This window comes from Haemaphysalis longicornis, unplaced genomic scaffold, assembly GCF_048455015.1.
Source record: "Haemaphysalis longicornis isolate Haplotype H1 unplaced genomic scaffold, Haemaphysalis longicornis Haplotype H1 scaffold_77, whole genome shotgun sequence".
NCBI classification, from domain to species: domain Eukaryota; kingdom Metazoa; phylum Arthropoda; class Arachnida; order Ixodida; family Ixodidae; genus Haemaphysalis; species Haemaphysalis longicornis.
This window is the reverse complement of record NW_027526439.1, coordinates 189,786-212,364: the sequence shown is the minus strand read 5'-3', so window position 1 is coordinate 212,364 and position 22,579 is coordinate 189,786. Positions and strand designations below refer to the sequence as shown.

The window sequence follows — 22,579 nt, the reverse complement described above, 5'->3', positions numbered from 1 at the left end:
TAACTGCACTTTTCTATAGGACCAACCTGCCCACAGTATCTGAAAGGAATTGAACACTACGTCTTAAATTTTTCTATCAAATGGTTACTGGACAGTATGCTGGTGACACCTCCAACAGCTTTGAATTTTCAACTGGTTACGATACAAGACGCCAACATGCACTAACAGTCACACCACTCAATCCACACAACAACTGCTCCAAATACTCATACTTCAGAAGAACCATTGTCGATTGGAACAACCTCTCTAACAATGCGGTAACCAAAAAATCACTCTCTGCTTTCGAGTCGCATCTGCTCACATGATGCATCCTTTTCTGTTTTGCGTTTATTCGTGTGTGCGTTTTGCCCCGAACGTTAATCATGTAGATTATGTTTCTCTCACCCTGCTAAGATCTTGAACAAAGGTCGCAGTATTAATAAAAAGATAAATAATGACGTAATTGGAGCTCTCAAAGAACGCCAAGACTCGGGAAAGAGAGACCAGGCTTTTGAGCAGGGTGCCAAGTTGTTTGAGGGACATAGAGCAGTAATTCCTGGCTGAGGTACTTCATGACCCCTTATTATAAGTACTGTATGTGCCTGTTGACAGCGTTCAAAAAGCATTAAAGATTTAGAAAAAGTTGAAATGAGTGTTGCAGGGTACCTTTAAACCCGAAAATGTTGGTCTGTCTATGTTAGTTCGTCCCTCGATTCAGCCGCCCGGCCAAACGATAAAGGAATTCCGAAGCGAGAAGTTTATTTCGGCAAAAGATTTCCAAACCCTAAAGCTGGTACCATATATTTCATACTTACGTTTCTTGATTGACTTCTCGGCAAAACCAAGGGGAGGCTGAGACTAAAGGCGGACGTGGCCTGACAGAGGCCTCAGCCACCCGATTTACAGTGTACGCAATAACAGTGCTGTTCAGAAATGTAAACATAATAGCACCATCGTAATAGAAAAATAGCAAAATGCACTGTCATTACTACATTTCTTATGTATTATACAATACATTGGTCTAAAATTCACTGAAGGCTTGTCGACATTATTGAGAAAAAAGAATACTGCCCTTTCTGAGGCAAAACATCATTACATAACTGGCACTAGACAATGTTCTTTTAATTAAAAATAAATGTGCGCTATATATCCGCGATAGCAGATAAACAATACGCGTTAAAAAATAGATGTTGACCCAAAAGTACGAAAACAGCCCGCGCACGAGCCTAAACCTTGTGGCGCCATGCCAGCAGTCCAACAGTAACGAAAGTCTTTGATAGCGCGCGAGCAGCGAAACGCGGAAAATTTCAGTAGGCTTTCGCAAACCTTCGCCGTTTTTACCGTGGCAGGACTGAGACGGGAGGGGCGAAGGGAGAGGAGAGGGGCGACAGAAGACTATCGTCTTTCGGCGAAATTAGCAGCAAAGTGACGAAATACGCGGCCAAATGTTTTCTTTATTTCTTTCGCTCGTGTCCTCTTCTTTACACGCAATCGACACCGCTTTTCTAGCCTCCTATTGCGACAATCCAATGCGAATTTTCCCTTAAAGGAGCAAATCGAGGGTCGGTAATATACTTCTATTTTTCCTTCCAACCGCCCTGCGCTACCCGTGCCCATAAGCAATATACGGAGCACGCTGCATCTGCCCCGGAGCCCTTTCGATTTCGCGAACGCTTTGGCCCAGCACATTAATGCTTTTGTTATACACAGTTTCCATTCTTGCTCGCTGTAATTAAAGGCGAATTAATGGCGGTAATAACTTTTCGCCATTAGAAAACGCGCACCAAAATTTGGTCGGAACTCCCCAAGACCCGAGGTTTACAGCCAAAGAATCCGACGCATTAGAAAATCTCAGCGAATATTTTATGAGGGCTATTGGAGGTATACAAAGGATACACTGGCCACAATCACGTAAATATACGCCCTAGTGTTCTGTATGTGCACGTGAAGAAAACGCCTGCGTTCGCTTCGAACGTAACCGTAAATTCCAAACTGCAACTAAATTATCTTTAACGAAGTTGCTTAAGAAAAATATTCGGACGGTCGCCATACCTTTTGTGGCAAGCCATGGTGCAACGCTTCAACGCCACTGCTTCAGGAGGAGAATTCTTGCCATCTTTCACAAGCGCTTACGGCATTACGATGTTATGTAGCTACAACACCAGCGATGATCCCGGCGACATTACTGAATGGGCGGTTTCCGGCAAAACTAAGCGCGCCCATAATAAGCGACGTGGCATCCTGCCATTGCTTCTCGAGCCGAAGGTTTCTTGGCCTTCATCGGTGCCAGGTGTACCCTCCCGTGAACAACTGCTGCTTTTAAACACCTAAAGTTCCCTACCTAAACACGAACCTTTTCGTTGACCTGTACGTCTGTCTCTCCGTCCCTCGATTGAGATGCACGACCAAAGTGAAGCAATGCTTGAACACGAAGTATAGGCAGGACCATTCAAAAGGGCCAAAACTGCTGCCATGGCTCATATATGTACACATTACGCAGCGCAAAGGCAACCTCAAGCATTTTTTAGACTAAAAATAAGTACCTAATTTAGAGTACCAGCTTACTTAGGAATACACACTGGGTTGCTGTTTACAATAGCAAATGAAAGAAATCTGGCCAAAGTTATTTCATTTTCAGCATTGACCACAAGACGATGAGGTGCAGAATTATGCTAAATTTGAGAAGGAAACGGACAAAATTAATTTAAAAGGGGGAACCAATCTTTATGTGCACTTGGAACAGTAGTTTAGAATACCGCTTCACAACAAATTTGTGGTTTGTCTGGTGCGGATGAAGATGCTAAATATACTGAATGAGAACCCAACTACGATAACCACAGATTCAGAAGTAGCTGTAGGAAGTAAAACACTTTAAAATCTGGTAAACTACTTCAGAAGACGAAGCCACATAGAAGACGAAGCCACAGACTAACGTATAAAACGAAGTAACTGGTCGAGAAACGCAGGAATGTGCAAGTGTCAAACACGAAGGTGTAAGTCGGATTGGCGGAGTTTCCACCATTTGTAAATACAGCGAGGTTAGTGACATCGGCGCTTACATGATAACAAAGGTTCAAGAAACAAAAAGAAAATGGTCGCCATCCCACCGTGCGAAAGTGGATGTCCACCGAAGCTGGTGTAAACAACTATAAATGCTGATGCGGGAGAGTATCAAATGTTTATCGTCGTCTCGGCGGGCTTGTCCCTTGCGATCGGATTTTCTGGTGGCAAATGCTGGGTCCTGCCTAGTGTTACGCATGCCCTCGGCGTCTTGGGCAAAAACTGCTAGGTCCTGCCGAGATTTTAAATGGAGAGCACTTTATGCGCTCGCCTTGTCGTCCTATAGCTCGCTCGCTGGAACCAGCATATCGCGACGGCGTCACGGTATAGCCTGTCACGGCCCCTTCGCCGCGGCGTAACACAGAAGCTTCGAAAGCCAAGCGGTTTATATAGTCATAAGCTCTCGAAATTTGTGAACCGCTGGCGCTCAGCAGTGGCTTAGCTCGGCTATGCCAGGATATACGTATAGCGTGAGCTAAGGTTCAGCTGATTATTCTTAGCTTTCCTGGTTGTCTAAGATTCGATGATTACACGCTTACTGCTGCTTATCACCCAATACTAATCCAATCCAAATCCAATCTAAACCCAATCTAATCCAATCCACGACAATCCAACCCAATGCAATCCAATCCAATCCTCGCGCTTGCGCAAAATGTGGCAGTGCAACGCCGGCACGTGCGGTAGAGTGTACTAGAAGTTTGTGCGGTAGAGTGTCCTAGTACACTCTACGTGCGGAGAGAAAAGCACAAAGAGAACAGAACTTCCGCTGGTGCAGTTTCAAGCAGGGGGCGTGCGAGCCCTGCAAAGGCGGGAAATTTTATTTGCATGGGGTGGTAGCAGTAAACGGATAACGGCGGTACAGCCCATTATGGCGAATCACTGCTCTGCACTTCCGACAGCTTTCGCATTGAGTGGAACGGCTTTAATTTTCAAGTTCAGAGCAGTCTAGGTGCTCGCCTTATTGTCCTAGCTCGCTCGCTCGCTCGACCCAAGTATATAGAGCACCAAGGCTACGTCCCGGGGTAACGCTGTTGTTCGCGGCGTACCCCAGAGGCTTCGAAAGCCAAGCGGTTTATATAGTCGTAAGCATTCGAAACTCGTGAAACGCTGGCGCTTGTCATACATCTTCCCGTTGTTTAGCGCAAAGCAAACTATAGGTACACTTGAGGAAAAATTACGGACTTAACCGGCAGCGCCCGCGTTCCTTTAGTTAAGGACGCCCGTTGGGTTCTTTTTACGATAGTAAACGCAAAATGTGGCAGTGCAACGCCGGCATGTGCGGGGAGAAAAGCACAAAGAGAACAGAACTCCCACTGGCGCCGTTTCAGGCAAAGGGCGCGCGAGCACTGCGAAGGCGTGAAATTTGATTTGCATGGGGTGGCAGCAGTAAGCGAAAAACGGCGGTACAGCCCATCATGGCGAATCACTGCTCTGCCCTTTCGACAGCTTTCACATTGAGTGGAATGGCTGTAAATTGTTGTTTACGACACGGAATATTCCAACCAACTAGATGCTAACAGCTTCGCTGTAAAAAGAAGAGTAAGTGAAACGAAAACCAGGAAGGTTTTCGTTGCACAGAAAGATAAAACTGGCAACGTAACGAACAATCTGGATGAGATAATGAAAGTAACGGAAATTCGCTATGCACTTTTATTCTATTACGTGGCGGCAGGTTGAAGGTGACAGAAGCCATGGTAAAAGATGATGGGCCATCTATTTACGATATTTACAAGGCGGCCGTGACAGCGTCCGCGCAGGCTCCACGCTGCAGCCACCCCTCGCTGTCATCTATGGTCGGCCATGGCGCCATGGTGCATTATCCACATATGTCCCATGAAAAATACGTATCAACTTTAGCCCAGAGACCAGTAATGAAAGGACTAACTTAATTCGCCTCGTTTTAACTCTGAAAAAGATGATATGTAGAAATCCCTGAAAATATGAAGAAAGGGAAAACTGCACGGGACGGAGATATGACCGCGCTCCTGTTGCTGGGACTGGAAAGTTGCATCACCCCCTCAGCAACACCCCCATCACAGATGCTGAGCCCCGCAGTGCTCTCCGCAGCTGCAATCGAAAGTCGGCGCCAGGAGCGGACTGCCTTACCTACCACATGATGCGCAATCTGGATGTGGTGGGGTTCGGCCGACTCCAGGCCGCCTACAACGCCATTTGGGACACGGGCCGGCCGCCAGCTGAGTGGCTGCTAGCCATCTTGCGGCCAATCCCAAAGCCAGGGAAGGGCCTCGTGGCAGTCATAGCGTACCGGCCCGTGGCCCTCACGTCCTACGGCTGCAAGCTGCTTGAACGGGTTGCGCGGCGGAGGATTGAGGCCATCGCAGTGGAGGAAGATGGTCATCCCCGAGCAGCTAACGGGCTTCCGGGGGCACCCAGCAGCCACCGACTCCATCGCCGATGTCGTGGCGGCCCTCGAACACGCCAGGACCCCCAAGCAGGTGGCGGCCGTGATGCTGCTGGGCAAGGGCGCCTTCGACAACCTGCAGCGTCATGCCATCTCCCTGGCCATGGGGGAGGCCGGCATTGAGGGCAAGCTGCGGTGCTTCGTCGAGACGTTCCTGACGGGCCACACGGCGCAGGTACAGGTGGTGTACGTCCTGTCGACCCCAAGGCCAGTGGACGTGGGCACCCCACAGGCTCTGTCCTCAGCCCCATCTTCTTAAACCTGGTGATGGCAACCCTGCAAGGCTGCCTGCCCAGAGGAGGGGGCCACCGAGTGTACATTTCGGTGTACGCCGACGACATCGCGCTGTGGGTGCTGGGGCCCGAATATCAGGGCAGAGTCATAGTGCCGCAACTTCAGGCGGCCATGGACGCAGTCCGGGCCAAGCTGGCGCGCGTTGACTTGCAGCTGTCGGCGACCAGGATAGAGGTCATGCTGGTGTATCCGGACACCGCCGCCCGTGGATGAACCCGGCGCCTGACCATCGATGGAGAGGAGCTCCAGTGGAGGACCAGGGTGCACTACCCGGGGCTCACCCTGGACCACCAGCTGAACTTCCGACAGGCAGCCAAGGAGCTCCTAGCCTGGGCCCAGCTGGCCACCACTGCAGTGCACAAGATGGTGGCCGTGGACAGTGGCTGCTCACAGCGCACGGCTCTCTGCCGTCTGTACAACGCCTCCGCTGTGGGTCTCCTCATGTATGCTCTGCCGCTGGTGAACCTTCGGAAACCAATCTGGCGGCAGCCGGAAACAGACCACCGCAAGAGTGTCCGCCCTTGCCTCGGCCAGCCCCAGAGCTCGCCGTGCGAGAAGACGCTGGCCAAGGCGGGGGCGTGGACACTCGACGTGACGGCTGACCAGCGGGTGCTTGGCCAGATCGACCGGCTGCGGCGCGCCGAGGGGGGTAGCCCGCTGTTGCAGCGACTGATGAGCCACACCATTCGCGCATAGGGTGCATGCTTGCGCTCTACGAGGAGGTGGTGGCCCCCGTGGATGCGGGACCTGGTGGCCCAGCTGCAGCTCTGGCAGCTGACGTGCGGCTGAACATCCCGGGTCTGCGCAGCAAGTGGCGTACGCCCCACTGCGGACAACTGCAGCTAGCTCGGGGCATCGTCTGGGGCGACCTAGACACCCACGCCCTAGTTTACATGGACGGCTCGGTGCGGCAACAGCAGGGGTCGGCCGCAACGGCCGACGTGCTGGGAGAGGCCACCCGGCAGGTTCGGCTGCCCTATGCTTCATATTTGGCCACAGCTGAGCTGGTGGGTGTCGGACTGGGCCTGGACCTGCTGCTGGAGATGGAGCCCAAGCCGGAGCACTGCGCCCTGCTGCGCGACTCCCGGGTGGCCCTGGTGCGTCTCCGGGACGGTGACTCACAATCCCTGTTGGTGCGGGACATCCGGGAGAAAGCGGCGAACCTGGCGGACCGGGGCACTCGGCTGTGCCTGCAGTGGGTCCTCGCCCACATCGGGCTGGATAGCAACGAGCGGGCGGCCGCGCTGGCCGCCGGGGAACACGCGCTGCCTCCCTCGGACATGATGACCCAGGCGGCAGTGGACGACGCCCGCCTGCTCATCCAAGCGACACCTCCGGACCGGGCATCCAGACCCGCGGCTGCGTGTCGGAGGGGCCCGCCGCCTGTGCGGGCATGCCGCCTGCCTCGTCGACCGCGCTCGGCCGTCTTGCGCCTCCGCGTTGTTTACGCGTGGATGGCAGAGCGGAAACACCGACTGGGGCGGGTGTCCAGCCCCGCCTGCACTCACTGTTGAGCGCCCCTGCAATCCCTGCCGCAGGTACTGTACGAGTGCCCCAAGTTTTCGGCAGGACGGGCAGAGCTGCTGGCCGTGCTACGAGGAATGCGGCCGCTCGAGGAACTGCTTTGTCCACCAGGCAGTGCCAGCGAGAGGGACCAAGGGCTAACCTGGGTGCCTCTGGACTCCACAGTGCACTCCGCTACAACACCATGTAACCGCCAGTTTGCAGTGGAGTGCTGCTCCTGGTGTAGCACAGCGTTCGTGCGTGCGTGCGTGTACGGGTGCGGGTGTCTTTTCTGCTACACCATTGTGTTATGTACCTTGATGTTTATTGTATATGTGTAGTGTTTATATGTATGCGTACTTTGCAGAATTGTTTAACTCCTCGTTTTTTTACACCTATTTGTTTTATATATGTTCCTTATTTATCTTGCCTATTTGTTTTATATATGATCAGTGTTAACCCTCCTCTACCCTATACCCCTATTCCTATGTACTCTTTCCTCCCTATCCCACCTCCCCTACACCAGCAGGCGTTCTGGTGTCCACTCATGGGCGAGACAATTGACGCCTGCTGGTGGACCTTCCTCTCCTCCTAAAGAACAATAAATACATGCATACAGTCTAAAATACAGTCTTTGTATTACGCGCCCGTGTATTTTTATTGTTAGTCTATTGAATAACGCCTTTGAATTGTACACATCTGCGCATGTGCGTGTCTGTTTTTTATGCACTTGCAGTCAGTGTCCTACCTTTCTTTTTTTATTGTTCGTTTGTTTTCGTTTGGCACAATGGTGCTCTGGATTCCTCTGCGCGCGTATTGCCTTTTTAGTCGTGCTAAAAAGGCAATTCATTCTGCTGTTACATTTCTTTCTCCTGTACCTTTTGTGCAGTCATCACACCCACTCCTGTCTGTAACGCCCTACACGGGCCTTGAGGGTACAATAAATAAATAAATAAATAAATAAATAAATAAATAAATAAATAAATAAATAAAAAATAGATAGACAGTTGTAACTTTATTAGGAAAAGGGCTGGCTCAGAGGTCCATAAGAATGGTAGGGCGGAAAAGGAGGGTAGGCGGAAAAATAAGTAAATACATGAATGAATAAATACATAAATTATTTAATTAAACAGAAGTTAAGACAATATGTTAAAAAGGCTTGCAAAAGTATTATCAGAATTTATCACTAATTATGACACCAGACAGGATAAGCGCCAACCTAATTCGAATGCATGAGACACTAGCATTACAGACCTTAAAAATGACAGACCCACCAGATTCATGACAAAAACAGCCCTAAATTGAACGGTACACAGTATAAAACAAAGGAAGGTGACCTCTGCGTTTCCTTTTAAAGACGATAGTCTTTCTTGGGCTACTTAAACCCAGACATTTTGGTCTGTATGTCTGTCTGTCTGCCCGTCTGTGACTCGATTCAGCCACCCGGCCAAAGTAAAACAATGCCTGCGCAATAGTCTTATATAGCCACTGCTAAATGCACCCGTCCAAGTCCGGTGTAATGTTCATACTTGGCAACATTGTTGAAGAACAACAAGACATTACGCAAATATAAGACAACAAATTAATACAGAAGTGATATTTGCAGTGTTCCTTTATAAACAAGCATGCATGCTTGACTTTTGTGAAATTAAACACTTCAACTGCAGAAAAAAAATCACTCCGCCGTCGCCTGCTGTCGCCCGCACCACTATTGCTTCTGGTGCCGTTTTAAGAAATCAGCCAGCAACAGTCAGGTAAGGTTCCACTAGATAGGTTCCACATTCTGCTTGCAACGCACGTGGAGTAGAGAAACGCGGTTCTATAAACGTTGAAGTAGGGCGCCTCGATTCGCGCGCGTCTTCGCCGTACGGCAGCGTTGCCATCGAGACACCTGGTTTGGAGCAGTGGAACGAGGTAAATTTAAAATGATTTAAGCAAACCTTTGGCGTCTTTATTTTGGGAGGAGCGCGACGCAAGAGGAAGAACATGAGAGGTGAGCGGGAAAGCGAAGGGAGGCATTTACTTGGTAAAAGTCGATAAAGACTATCGTCTTTGACGACATTTGCAACGAAAGGAGCAGATACGCGGCCAATATTTTTGCATTGTCCTCAATTGCCCGCCCTTTACGTCACGAATCAAAACCAACTTCCCCCCCCACCCCCTGGTTTTTTATCGTCTGAGGCCCATCAGCCTACTCTCTTCTAAACAAGTTGTTCACTAGGGTAAAATTTACCCCCATAAGCGACATCCTGAATTCCCAATAGTCTAGCGACCAGCCCGGCTCTAGGAGAGAACACTAACCGATGCGTAGCATTAAGGAAATCCACGAAGTGAAATAAACCCCATTTACATGGCATTTATATATTACGAAAAAGCGTTCATTTGACACAGCCGCCGTAACAGAGGGTTCAGACATCAAGCAGCAGTACAGACTTGCATAGAACTGTGTGAGAACATATATGAGGGATTTACGGGCGTGTTCGTCATCCATCAGAAGAATTACAAGTTAACCATCAGTAAGAGAAACATCATACGAAAAACTTCATGCAGTTTAATTTGCAGCCTGTTTAACGGTACCTACGAACCTTGTGTAGGATCAATGCGGGATATACTACTAACCAGCAATATTCGAGCCACTAACGGAATACACTGTTAGATGAGCTGAGAGATGACCTGCAAAAATGTTGCAGGAACTATATTCGGAGAGCTCAGTGTAGCGACTGATAATGTAGGAAGAAATTGAAATTAATATAAAAGACAGGAACAACGCCTGCTCTTTGGCTAAGTTGATGAAGAAGTGGATGAGATATAAAAATGCAATTACCATAGCGCAGTTGTGACTGCTGATCGAAACCATTACAAATAAATCAGTGTAGAATTGATATGGGCTTGGGCGCAGGGACTTCAAAATAACTACATATTGTCACGTGGATATTTGTCAAGCCGCGATGCCCTGCTTCCGATGTGTGCGATCGCCATGCAAAGTTCAATCCCCAGTTAGTGCTACGTTCCGTGCTTCTTGGCCAACCAGGTTTCTGAAGATGACGACGTAAATGTGTGGGTCCACCGCTCGCGGGCCAGACGGATTCAGCCATCTTCGTTGAGCCTCGCCGTGCTGCCTCTACTCTTCGGTGTAGTGCTACGCCTAATAAATAAGTACATCGCCATCCTGCTTTCTACACCTCCGTCTACTAAGACGCAACAATATAAACTACCACTGTCACCCAAAAGATGCACAACGAGTGCGTGCTCCCGATAATAATTTATGAGCCGAAAACTGCAATATTCACCAAATACTTTGAAATAAAAGATAGGTCTGCTCGACGTCCCATATAAAGAATAATGATAGGAGTAAGCCTTGGGAATAGGAAGCGAGCATCTTGGATTATCCAGAGAACACGTGTGGAAGACAAAAACTCAAGTTAATGAAAAAACGTTGAATTTGTCAGCGCAAAAAAAGTACAATTCATAGCCGATGGACCATCACGATAACAAAATGTTTCCCTGCATAGGGGAATAGAAGTAGTGGGAAGACAAATAACAACACTAGACAAAAAATTCTACGCTACTCATTTCCGACAGCACAGGAAATGAGCGGTTGGAGGTCATTCGGAGATGCCTTCGTCCTGCAGCGGACCTAAATAGGCTGAGTGTGGTCATCATCAGCATGATAGGAGACACACGCAAGGGCATAGCGCAAGGTCTGCATGTTGCTTTGCACTGCGCTACATACCCGCGCACGTCACATTCCTCAATCAGATCATACGCTCAGCCTCACCTTTCACAAAAGTTGTACACTTGGCCGCATAAATCGGTCGTTTTCGAACGCTGTGGTGAATCTCACTCTCGGGTGGTGTGCTCAACCATATTGCCGATTTGTGAACATTTTTTTTTCTTTAGAATCCCTTTTACCCATGGCTGTCATATTTCACAAAAGGAGGGAAACATATGATACTACAGTGGAGAGATTGGTGTAGCTTTTCGCTTTCCCGCATTGCAGTACGCCCTCGCCCAAGCAACTGAAATTTAAAAAAAAACTGTTTCAAGCTGGTATTCAACCCTCTCACGAATCTCGCCGCAACCACCGCTTCACAGAGGCATTGCAATAAATAACACGATCTTGTCGACAACCGCGTGTTAACACTTTCCGTGAGCTTCACGGAGAATATAATCGAGACAAAAACGAAACCGAAACAGTCTCAGAGTCTGCAAGGGTCCGCCGGGTGCATGGCACTCCCGACAGGGCACTCGAAGGCCCTCCAGAAAACCGCGAGGTTCCTGAGCACCAGGTTGCAGCGGGATCGGGCTGGCACGCTGCGCACCAGACCCGACGGTGTTGTGGTCTGCCCGCAAAGCTGGAAGCAGTAGGCAGCGAAGAAGGCTCGCTGCGGGCTGCCCAGGAGAGCCGATAGCTCTGCCATGACCTCGGACTCGGTGGCGTTTGCCGCTATAGTGTTGGCGATACCCCGGAAGGCGGCGTACGCGATGCGGACGCCCAGTTGGTCCATCAGAACCTGCGACAAATGTCCACAAATCGTCCCGCCTAGATTCAAACCTGTTTATATGAAACTAGAAAGTTTCAAACTACTACTCATCTCAAAGTGTCTATCTGGACAGCATACATTCGATATCTTGCAAATACAAATGTCGGCTCTATCAGTAAATTACGCACTTAAAGGGTCCATGAAGACACAACACATGCTGCTTTCATTAAAATGACAGATTCATTTCGGTAATATAGAATACCTTTTTCCCTACAAACGGCAAACCAACAAGCGGGATATCAAATAAAACATATGAAGCAGTGGCGACTCCAAACCCATTGCGCACACGGAAATTCCTTAATGATATCGCAGAAACTTGTTTTAGCGATTGGCGGCAGCCGATCTATGTAGCCGAAAGAAACAAGACTGGGCGATTGTAGTGGGGCATCGTTACATTTTATCATATCACTCCAATTGTAATGCAGAGTTACACATTGATAACTGCGTTTTCAGTTATGACAAGTATTACGACATTTCCGCCAGTATTACGTCACTGCAGGGCGATATTTGAAAGTTCTTCAATATTCCTTGCATTTTCTTTCTTGTTTCGATGTCTAATATTCTTTGTTATCGCTGAAATGGAGCAGAGTGAGTTACCAAATGCCAGCTCTTTCAAAGTGAGCAATATATGCTATATTTTTTCATGGCCCATTCAAGAACGGTTCAATCGGGTCTAGTCCGTGCACTCTGATCCTGATTTTTAAGAAGCGTAGCTGGTTTATGAAACTACGTAAGCGAAAGACATGTGCCGGCGAGTACCGCGCTATTACTGGTAGTTTTTTTTTGCGTGCTTGTTGGTTTATACACGGAAACCGGAGAAAAAACACTAAAAAGTTGCCCATAAATGCACTAGTGGTGCAAGGCTGGAGAAACAGCACCTTCTCCAAGAACTCAACCCATTGAAAATACTTCTATGGATACATCATCCGAGTATACAGAAAAGACACCGACCCCCAAACAAGCCTAGTCTTACAGAGAACGACGAAGCACAAGTCCCCCCCCCCAAGAGATAACTTGCACCTTCCAGGCATTCATGCAAGAAATGCGTAACGAAATGCAGCTTATGAAACAACAAATAACAGAAATCAATGACACTGTCAAATCAAGAATATAAATTCAAGCTAAGGAACTTTACCGAACAATCCCACAGCAAATACTGGCACTCAAGGTACAACTCGATGCCATCATGCATAAACTCAATGGACAGTAACAAACTGCGGAGGACTCCATTATTGGATAGAAAAGCTCCAAATCCGCCCAGACATAATCGCACTCCAACAACCAGGGAAGAACCCGAAACTGTATGACTACACTACACATCAAGTCAATCCCACAACAGCATTTTATCCGAGAAGACCTCGTGGTGTCACAAGAGGACGCGAATTATATCAGCATCATCTTAAGGATTGGAACTGGAAAAGAGGTTTTATACGTTACAAATGCCTAAGTACCCCAAAAGACGACCTGAGCGTGATCGGTACCTGTCTGCACTCCCTCAACTCGAAGCGAATCACATTCTTATAGGCGACTTTAACGCGCCACATACAGCGTGGGTATTTTCAAAGGACACCAGGAAAGGTCAGCGCCTCTTGACGATGATTCAAGACCACCAGTATATTCTCCATACTGACCTGAAAGAACCCACAAAACTGGGCAACTCGGTGTGAAGAGATACAACCCCCTATCTCACGTTCTGCTCAAAAGGCATCCATATACATTGGCAGCATATGCAAAAGTACCTTAGCAGTGATCAAGCAATTATCGGCCTAATTATATCCACCACATCACCAGGCATCAAATGGAAAACTCCACGCATAACTGAGTGGCACAAGGTACGGGTCATGCGTGCCGAAAAACTGTACGAGGATATCCAGATGTGGACTAGCGATTTCCTTAGAGGTGTACAGAAGCATACCAAAAGTTTCACGCAATACGAAGACGAACAACGAATAGACAGACACTTAACCCACTGCTGGGAATCCCGCAACAGTCTTGTCAAGCGGTGGAAGCGATGCAAAACCAACCGCTATCTTAAGAAACGCATCGCAAAGCTCAACAAACATGTCCAAGAGTTCACAACGGAAAAGCTTACACAAAAAAATGGCAAAGAACTTGCGAATAACTCCAGGGAACGTGGCAAAGAACTTGCAAATAACTCCAGGGAACGATGGGTATAAAGAAAATTTAGTTTCTGCAACGAGCCCTTATTAATCAAGCCACGGCCAAAACCTCGACCCTACAGAAAATACACTGACTCACCAAGAGTACAACTATCCTCAAGAACTTCTTGAAACCGTCAAGGAATCCTATATCCCGCCCCGTGTATGACCAAAATATTAAGGGATAGAGTGGCCCAAACAATACCCCCTAGCCGAGCTCAATGCAGTTATTAGCGAATGTACGGGAAACAAAGCACCGGGACCAGACATGATGGCGACGCTCTGTTTACGTAACTTAGGAGAGATGGACCACCAGTCACTTCTGGTAGAGATCAACCAAGTGTGGACGGGGAAAAAACCGCTGAATCCAGCCTGAAAATAAGGACGAATGATCGTCATTCCTAAACCAGGAAAAAGCATTGCTACAAGTAATCTACAACCAATAGCGCTCACCTCAAACGTGGGCAAGCTTATGGAACGTATGGTGCTACAGTGCTTACAAGATCATCTTGAAGAAGTTGATGTCATTCCGTACAGCATGCTAGGATTTAGACAACATCTGTCAGCACAATATATCCTCATAGCAGTCCGTGAAGAAGTTACGGCTGAACAAGCGTGGTGTAACTCAAGACAATACTCGCAGTTGACCTCAAGAAGGCATTTTATTGCGTGGACCACGACGCCATATTATAGGAGTTAACTGCCAGCAACTGTGGACCAAGCCTGTACAACTACGTGAGGGATTTCTTACGAGGAAGTTCTCTCGTGGTTTTCATAGGTGAACATGAGGCACCACATTTTCCCCATCCGCAACGAGGCATATATACCACAGGGTGCAGTACTATCTCCCACTCTATTCAACCTTGCAGCCCATCACAGGGCGCCAAAACAGGTGGAAGACGTACATCACCTCATGTACGCAGATGACATTCCCATAGGGACCCAAGCAGGCTCCTCTGGACATATTCCAACACAGCTACAAGAGGAACTAAATAAAACCGAAGAATCAGCTCAAACAATTGCCATGACATGCTCGACGAAAAAAGCGGAAGTACTCATGGTCACCGAGAGAAGATGGAAACCGCTCTCACACAGCTTATGCTACAGGGCTCAGTCATCCCTACCCTGCCAACTATCAAGATCCTTGGCCAACACTTCCAGATGAATGGTGGGGGCCCCACCACACTGAACTAGATTCTTAAACAAGGAGAACGATTACTCCTGCTTAAGAAACTAGTTTCTAATAGGCAGAGAGGACTTCTACTCCGACGTAAGGAAGCAATCATCCCATGCCGCATAAGATACTATAAATTATACAAACGTCAACAATACCAAACTGCTAAAGTTGGATAGTCTACTACGAAAAGCCGCAAAGATATCTTTAGGAGTACCGATAACCACCTTTAATAAGGCCATCGAGAACATGGGCACCACAGACACAATAGAGGAAATCGTCTCAGTCCACAAATACAACCAACTTAGGAGGCTGAGGCAAAGCAAGGCCGGGATTCAACTCCTGCAATCGATCGGCTATGATCCCCAAGCAACAGTGAACGATTACTGCAAGTTGGAGCCTATAGACAGACAAAACTTAACGACAGCACCCATTCCCGTAATATGGACCCCACTAGACGCACCGAATGAAGAGCCACACGGCTAAATACTTCAACAAGAAACCAGAAAGACAACTCCCGCAAATTCATGTATCCACGAACGCGGCGGGAAACGGCACCTCGTGGGTTGTCGCTTACTGGACCGAACTGAACAGACCTTATACAGAAGACAACAAACGGTTCCAATCAGCAGACGAAGAGGAATTATACGCCATTTGCAAAGCTGTTCTGCACCTCTCCCAATCAGCCCGCCCCCTCACTATCCATAGCGACAACAAGAGGGCGTGTCGAATGTTAGACTCGGGTCATTCATTCCGCTCTGCGGCACACCTATTCGAACATATTAGAAGAACAGTGAAGCTGTACTAGATTCCTGGACACGCCGAGGTACTGGGAAACGAAAAGCCTAATCAGCTTTCCCGAGACGCATACATCCGGGCTCCCAGCAACGGCTACCAAAGTGTGACATCTCAGGAACCGGTTCACCCGAAAACTTCGCCTCAAAGAATACAAAACAGCGAAACGGCTACTCCCAGCAACCCACCCTAACCTAACACGACAGCAGCAAACCCTATTTCGACAGGCACAAGCCGGAACACTCGAAACACCAGCGAGGCTGCATCTGATCAGATATGGCAAAACAACACCCTTACCATCATGTTCACAGTGAAAAATTACAAATAACCAAAACCACATCCTTTGGGAGTGCCCCCAATGCATCCAAATTAGTAAACAATACGTGTGGTTTACCTCACCTAGAGGACGCGAGGAGCAACGGAACCTGATTGACTACATTCCGGAAGCCGTCAGCAGAAGCCTGAACCGAAGCCTCTGAATCTCGCAACGCTGCTTACAACTCCTCCTTACTTTGTATTTGTCAATAAAATTTTTAAATAAATTTTTCAATAAAAATTTGTCAAATAAAATTATTTATCTCTCCTCACAGTGACAGCGAATAACCGAAGAGAGGGAGCAGCCAGACCCCAGAAGAGCAAAGCCGGTTTGGGCGGCACTGCAAAGCAAAGACCCTTCGGTTTTGTACAGTAGCAATCGTCTTCATTCGTTTCGTCGTCTTCCAGCGGCACAGCCACGTAGGTCAAATCCTCGGTAGACCTCATGCACTTCTTCGTCAGCTGGTCCGGTGGCTGTCTCCACGTGTGGATTGTGAAGGGATCTCTTGATCGATTTGTGGTCATCGTCTTCGGGGCAACGAGGGCGGGAGCTGCTCATGTGTCGTAAGCCCACGCGCAAGCCTGGACGACACCGGGCAGTCTGCGTGAGGCTGGCGCTCATGTGCGCTCGGGGTATTCTGTCTACTCCGGAAGGATTTGTGTCGGCATAAACAGCTCTGCTGCTAAAAGATTATTGCTAGCGGGTACGGGGGTCATGTGCGGCGTTTTTTGTTTTCGGGTACGCGCCAGAGTCACGTGTGGGACACATGGGGCCTCTTCTTGCTCTTGCACACGACGAATCGTCAAATTTTATCTGGTCGTGGTCACGGTCTGTATTTCTGACATTCCTTCCTTGAGTCGACAACTATTATATGATTGATTTTACTTAACTGTACTTCCCGATGCCACGTGAATAAAACTCCTATACTTTCCTGTATGCAGGAAAGGGCTAGTGACCGAGTGGGTGTGATTCCCATTTCGGGATATGTAATAGTATGCAGAAAACGAAAAATGCCACGAATGCTAGAAATCGTAATTATTTATTTATATTAATACTTCTGTTACTCTTTCTATGAAACAACATGCAGGTTATCTACGTTTCTTTTTCTTAAAAATCTTGAATCAGTGCAAATTCGATGTGGACCCATCATGGAAGTAGGCAGTCCAGAGTGATGTGGTGTGTCTACTTCCTCCTTCTTGTGCCCGTGTCGACTTTGCGCGACCTCAAGGTGTTCACAACCAATATAAACTACTCGAGTAGTCGAGCAAAGTGCAGTATTGGGCGAGTTGGTTATCCATCATTACTAAACAGCGCAACAAAAACACGGACTATAGCTGAGGTACCCAGCGCTCGTCCTGCGTACCTCAGCTATAGTCCGCGTTTTTGTTACGCTGTTTAGTAATGGTCGAGTAGTCGATTCTTTCCTGTATATTTTTTGTTTGTATGGGACCGCGTACTTAGGCAATTTCTTTTCCATTTTCTTCGAATTCAGTACATCCTAATTGGACTGTGTATGGCTCGGTGCAGCGCTTTACTACCTCTATGCTCAATTTACTTCTGAACTAAACGTGGTACCGTATTGTCAACTAAATATAGCGAAGAGGTGTTTTCATGCCACCTCGGAGCAGCGCCACCGGCAAAGTGCGAGTCTAAACCCCGTGCGAGGAGCCTGGTTTAAATTATTTTTCGCGTTGTTCAGCCGCTTTATTCAGCCGCAAGCAAGAAAGAGGCAATATAAAACAAGCAGGAAGCACCGATGTCACCTTAGTTAGTGCAATATCAAAGCAGCAAAATCCGTCGAGTTTAATTTTGCAAAGCGCGGAGGAAACGGCACCGCACTAAGCGCTGCTTACCTGGCCGGCCTCGGCATCGTCTACCGGCTCCTCTTCGTGCTCTATCTTCCTTTTCTTGAGGCAAGCCAGCGCCTTGCGGTATTTCGCCTCCGCGTCGGCCGATAACCATGGCCTGGACCGGGTGGCCGCGTCGTATGGGCCCCGCGCATAGTCCACGAAGGCGGCCACTTGCGAGCCCACGAGAGCGCCGAGGGCGCCCATGTTGACGCCGTCCGGAGGCACCTCGTCGTCGACCAGGAACGGGCCGAACAAGATGTTCGGGGATACGCCAACCACGAGGTCCAGCGGGTCGACGCGGATCCTGGCAGCCCGCAGGACGTCGAGCTTCGACGGAGAAAATGGGCAATGTGTCCGTACGGTAAAAAAAGGGAGTCTTTTGCGCGCGCCGCAGTTTGGGGTGTGATTGTGGAACGTCCAGCTTCGACACAGATTATGGGCAATTTATCCGTAAGGTAAAGATTTGGAAGTCTTTTCAGACTGAAGCAACATCTTGGCATGGTAGTGGAGGGCTTTGAATTTGTTTAGACCATCTGCAGGTCTTCAAACTCCGCTTAAGTCACGTCGCTGCGGTCGGGAGCGTTACCCGTCACCTGATGCTGAGTAGTGAAACGTTTTACCGTCCGAACCACCACGGCGTATGAGTGATTCGTAGTCGCATAGTTGCGTGAAGTCGTGTAAGACAACAACGAATAAATTTTAACTGACTTCACTTGTTTCAAAAGTAACGAATGGCTATATCGAAACTCCGTGAGAGACAATAATTCTGTCGCTGAATGAATTTATTATGCGTACTTGTCGCCACAGTTTAAGCCAAATAGGTTGCCGTACTTCATTACTTGTCTAAGAGACAAACGCATAAAGTACTCGATACACTATACAAAACCACTATATGAAAGAATGGCCGCGGGCGTAAATCGCAGGCAGATCAAATGTGGCAATGAAAATGGTAATGAAATTAATAGGTTTATCCTGATTATCTGCATGCATAGTACAGCGACCACGGCGGACTGCTGATCGTTACAAAAATCAGTAAGAGTACGGAACTTGACGAGAGGTGTTCCACACGTCCATAAAAGTAATTTACTGCAGAACTTTCGTGTCTATGCCACACCCCAGCTGCTAACGCAGAACGTTGTGGATCTTTCTGCTGATCTAGCAATACATGGTGTGGAGAGATGTTTTTTTCTTGAAGGGACTTTGCAACACTTCCGATAAACGCTTTCACTCTTTCCTTCGCGTCTGGGAGCACTGCGAAAGCGACAGTTATCACCTGCACGGAGCGGCACTGCGTGATTTGCTAGTCGCAGCACATACGCCTTCCGTGTCTGCTTTGCGTTTGCGGATTTTTTTAAGTGGCTATTGAAGGCATTCATTGCTTCAACTGGAGGAAAGCTGGCCAATAGCAGCTACGCCGTTGTAATTACGTAATTCCAACGGTCGAAGAGCGCCAAGACCGGTAAAGAGAGGCAAATCTTTTGAGTTGAAAGAAGTGTTGCAGGGTGTAACCAAGTAGCCAAGGACGACGCAGGGTTCTTTAAGGAACAACGTTTATTAGAGCCAACTTTTGCTCTGCAATGAACTTAAAGAAAATACAACTTCCAAAACAGACGATCACTCGCGATTCGAATATCACGGCATTTGCTTCACCAGTAGTTAACCGAACAGACCTCTTCGTTCTTGAATCAGCCCATTGGATGCAGAGCATCGTCCTCCAAATAAGGGCAGTCGCGGTAGCGACGATAAGGTAGCACCTTTTCCTCATCAGCAAGACTGCCCTGCGCGACACACTATGAGAGCAAAGGCACGCTCCGCTCGAAACAGTGAATAATATGAACGGCCGCGGCCACGCCTTTTTAACAAAACACAAGGATTGCCATGGCATCGTAACAGGCACTACATTGTTTCACCCAATAAAGGGGCAGTGTGGCTAAGATATCGCATTGTTAAGGACGAAGACTTGGGTTTCATTCACAACCTTTTGTGACTGCTGCTGATGGAGGCGAAAACAATGATTTACGCATACGTTTAAGACTGTTAGGTCTTCCATTAAAGCACATACAGGCAACGGCATAGGGTTCAAGAAGCCTCAAATTCACGCATTCTTACTTTACACTCGTAAATACCAATTTGTAAATAGCAACGACACGTAACTGAGAAAAGTTACGTGTCATTAGTGTTGGTGTAAATAGAATTGGTATATGCAGAAGCATAACCTGTATATAACTAGGGTGTCGGGTTCCAGAATTCATAATACGGTGCCTCCTTTGGCATGTGCGCGAAAAAATGGGCAGAGATTAACTTGAAGAGGTCTGAACACTCTGTGGCAAAACTATGTCGTACCCAGGTTCCAACAAGACAGTGTTACAGAGAACAGTGAATTCAAACCAAAAATTTTCCTAGAACGATGCGCATTCAGTTACCGCAAATCAAAACAACGCATTTAACCTTTCATCGTGTTTGTTTCCTTTCTCGCGTTCTTAACGCTGTGGAGGGTGCGAGAGCACTCGCCGGCGTATTGCCCCAATGCTCAGCTCCTAATCACATAGGTCACGACTGTGCCCCCCGCTCGTCGCCGCTCGGTGCCTGGTGGAACACGATGGGAAACCTCGCTTTTTCTTCACTGCTTTCTGGCGAATCACAGCCACGTTTTCGTCTACTCAATTAAAACCACGGTTGAAGAGCTGTGAACAATTCTTTATCGTGAAAAGCTTGGATTGACACTGCTCAGTAGTATGTCAGGACTGCCTCTTCGACATGGCACACAGCAAACGAGTGGAGCAGTCAAGTAAGAAGCACGCCTATTTTGACAAGCTACGCACATTCCTGGTGGTGAAGAGTGTGATAATTCAGTCCAGAAACAACAAAAAGTACATACTACAGAGGCAAACACGATAGCGCGTAAGCATGCAGCAGGCAAGGGTTTGTCAGAGTTTGGGTTTGGGCTAGTTGGTGGCGGTAATTCATAACTAATGGTGCCCTTTTGAGCGGAACCAGGCCACGGTGATGACACGACGCAAGGACAAGATTTCCAAATAAGAAGGGCATGAAAAGGATCAGGTTTCTTTCAGGAACCCTGAGTTTCAGAAATTCAGAAACATTTCAGGATCACTTTAATTAAGCACGCAAGTTTTTGGTCTTCAATTTGGTCAAATTACAAAAGTTGAACTAATTGTATTGATTGATGGATTGATTGATTGATTGATTCTGACCGAATGACTGAATGAATCCAATACTCTTCCCTGATGATGTAATCATTCTACAACTGTATTCTATTACCACAGAGAAAACTGGCTTAAAATTCGTTTTAAGCGCTGCGTTAACAACAATGCGCGCTTTCTAATGGTAAACACCTGAACGCGGATCGCAGAGGAGCCCACCTGGCGCATGTCGTAGGTGTCGTTGAGCGCCTCGCCACCAGACTTTGCCACGAGCGCGGCTTCCTTGCCGAGCGTGGCGATAAACCAGTCGACGAAGACCTGGTCGGGCTCGACGCCCACCACGTGACGGTAGCGGGCATCGGTGTAAGCCACCGGGGCCACGGCGGGATTGCCCCAGTCAAGGTCCGCGTGCAGCAGCCGCAGCCGCAAACGCGTCCTACCCAGCGTGTCCCGGTCCTGCCAGGCCGCGTACTCGTGCGCCGTTGCGTTCAGCACGGCAGAGACGACGCGTGCGGCCACGGCCGTGCGCCGCACGGTCAGCACCTGCTGTAGGGCGAAAGAAAAGATGGAAGGTAGAAACTGAACTGGAAATTCAGTGAGGTTAACCACGAACTGACCGCTTGGCCACCCTACACGTGAAGATGGGAATAGGGAAATTGAAAGGGAAAGAAAGGGCCGCGGTATATGCTAAAAGAGGGAAAATGAGGAAGAAAGTAAAAAAATGTGCACCGGGATAGAAAATTTCAAGTGCAAAAAAGAAGACTGACTATTACGACTCCCCCTAATGCGAAATTTAGCGCAGCGCGAACTGCAGTCTTCTCGGTCACGGCGCATAGCTGCTGCGCCTTAGGAAGTGATTGCGTCATAACAAAACGCACGACGACACGCGCGTTATCTCGCGTTATCTGGCGTTATCTCGCAGCGCGTCTCCGCCGGTGAGCATTTCTCACGCAGTCTCGGCATACCGCTCTCCCCCTCACACACGCGCTATACTTTCCTCCTCCGATTTCCTACTCGCTCCATCTTCGGCGGCCTCTTCGTTCTCTCTGTTGCAACCAGGCCGACGCCGAGGGATTACGCGAAACCTCAGGAGCGGCCGCTTAAAGGCTTCGCTCTAAAATAAAACCACGGTTAAAATAATCAGACAAACTGCATAAAATTAGGCAGGTAAACTGACGAAACTGGCGAACGAATGACGCTGAACGCTGGTAACGTCCCTACAGTCATTTAAATAGGCCTGTGTCGTTCAAAACGAGAAGTAAGGTATTTGTAGCGTTTTGCGACTTTCACAGGCAACGCCTCTCCCAAAATAGTCTGTAAAC

At 48.3% G+C, this 22,579-nt stretch overlaps 1 protein-coding gene across 1 annotated transcript in view; it reads right to left on the bottom strand.

The window, feature by feature from the left end:
- Positions 1 to 11,457: 11,457 nt before the first annotated feature.
- The window catches only part of LOC144148104 (endothelin-converting enzyme 2-like), a 39,156-nt gene continuing 28,034 nt past the window's right edge, over positions 11,458 to 22,579 (bottom strand). Inside the window, exons 7-9 of the mRNA XM_077679693.1 lie at positions 21,477 to 21,803; positions 18,100 to 18,423; positions 11,458 to 11,772 (exon numbers count right to left, since the gene is read on the bottom strand). Of these exons, the coding sequence (XP_077535819.1) occupies positions 11,458 to 11,772; positions 18,100 to 18,423; positions 21,477 to 21,803 (966 nt within the window). The remainder of the gene's footprint in view (positions 11,773 to 18,099; positions 18,424 to 21,476; positions 21,804 to 22,579) is intronic.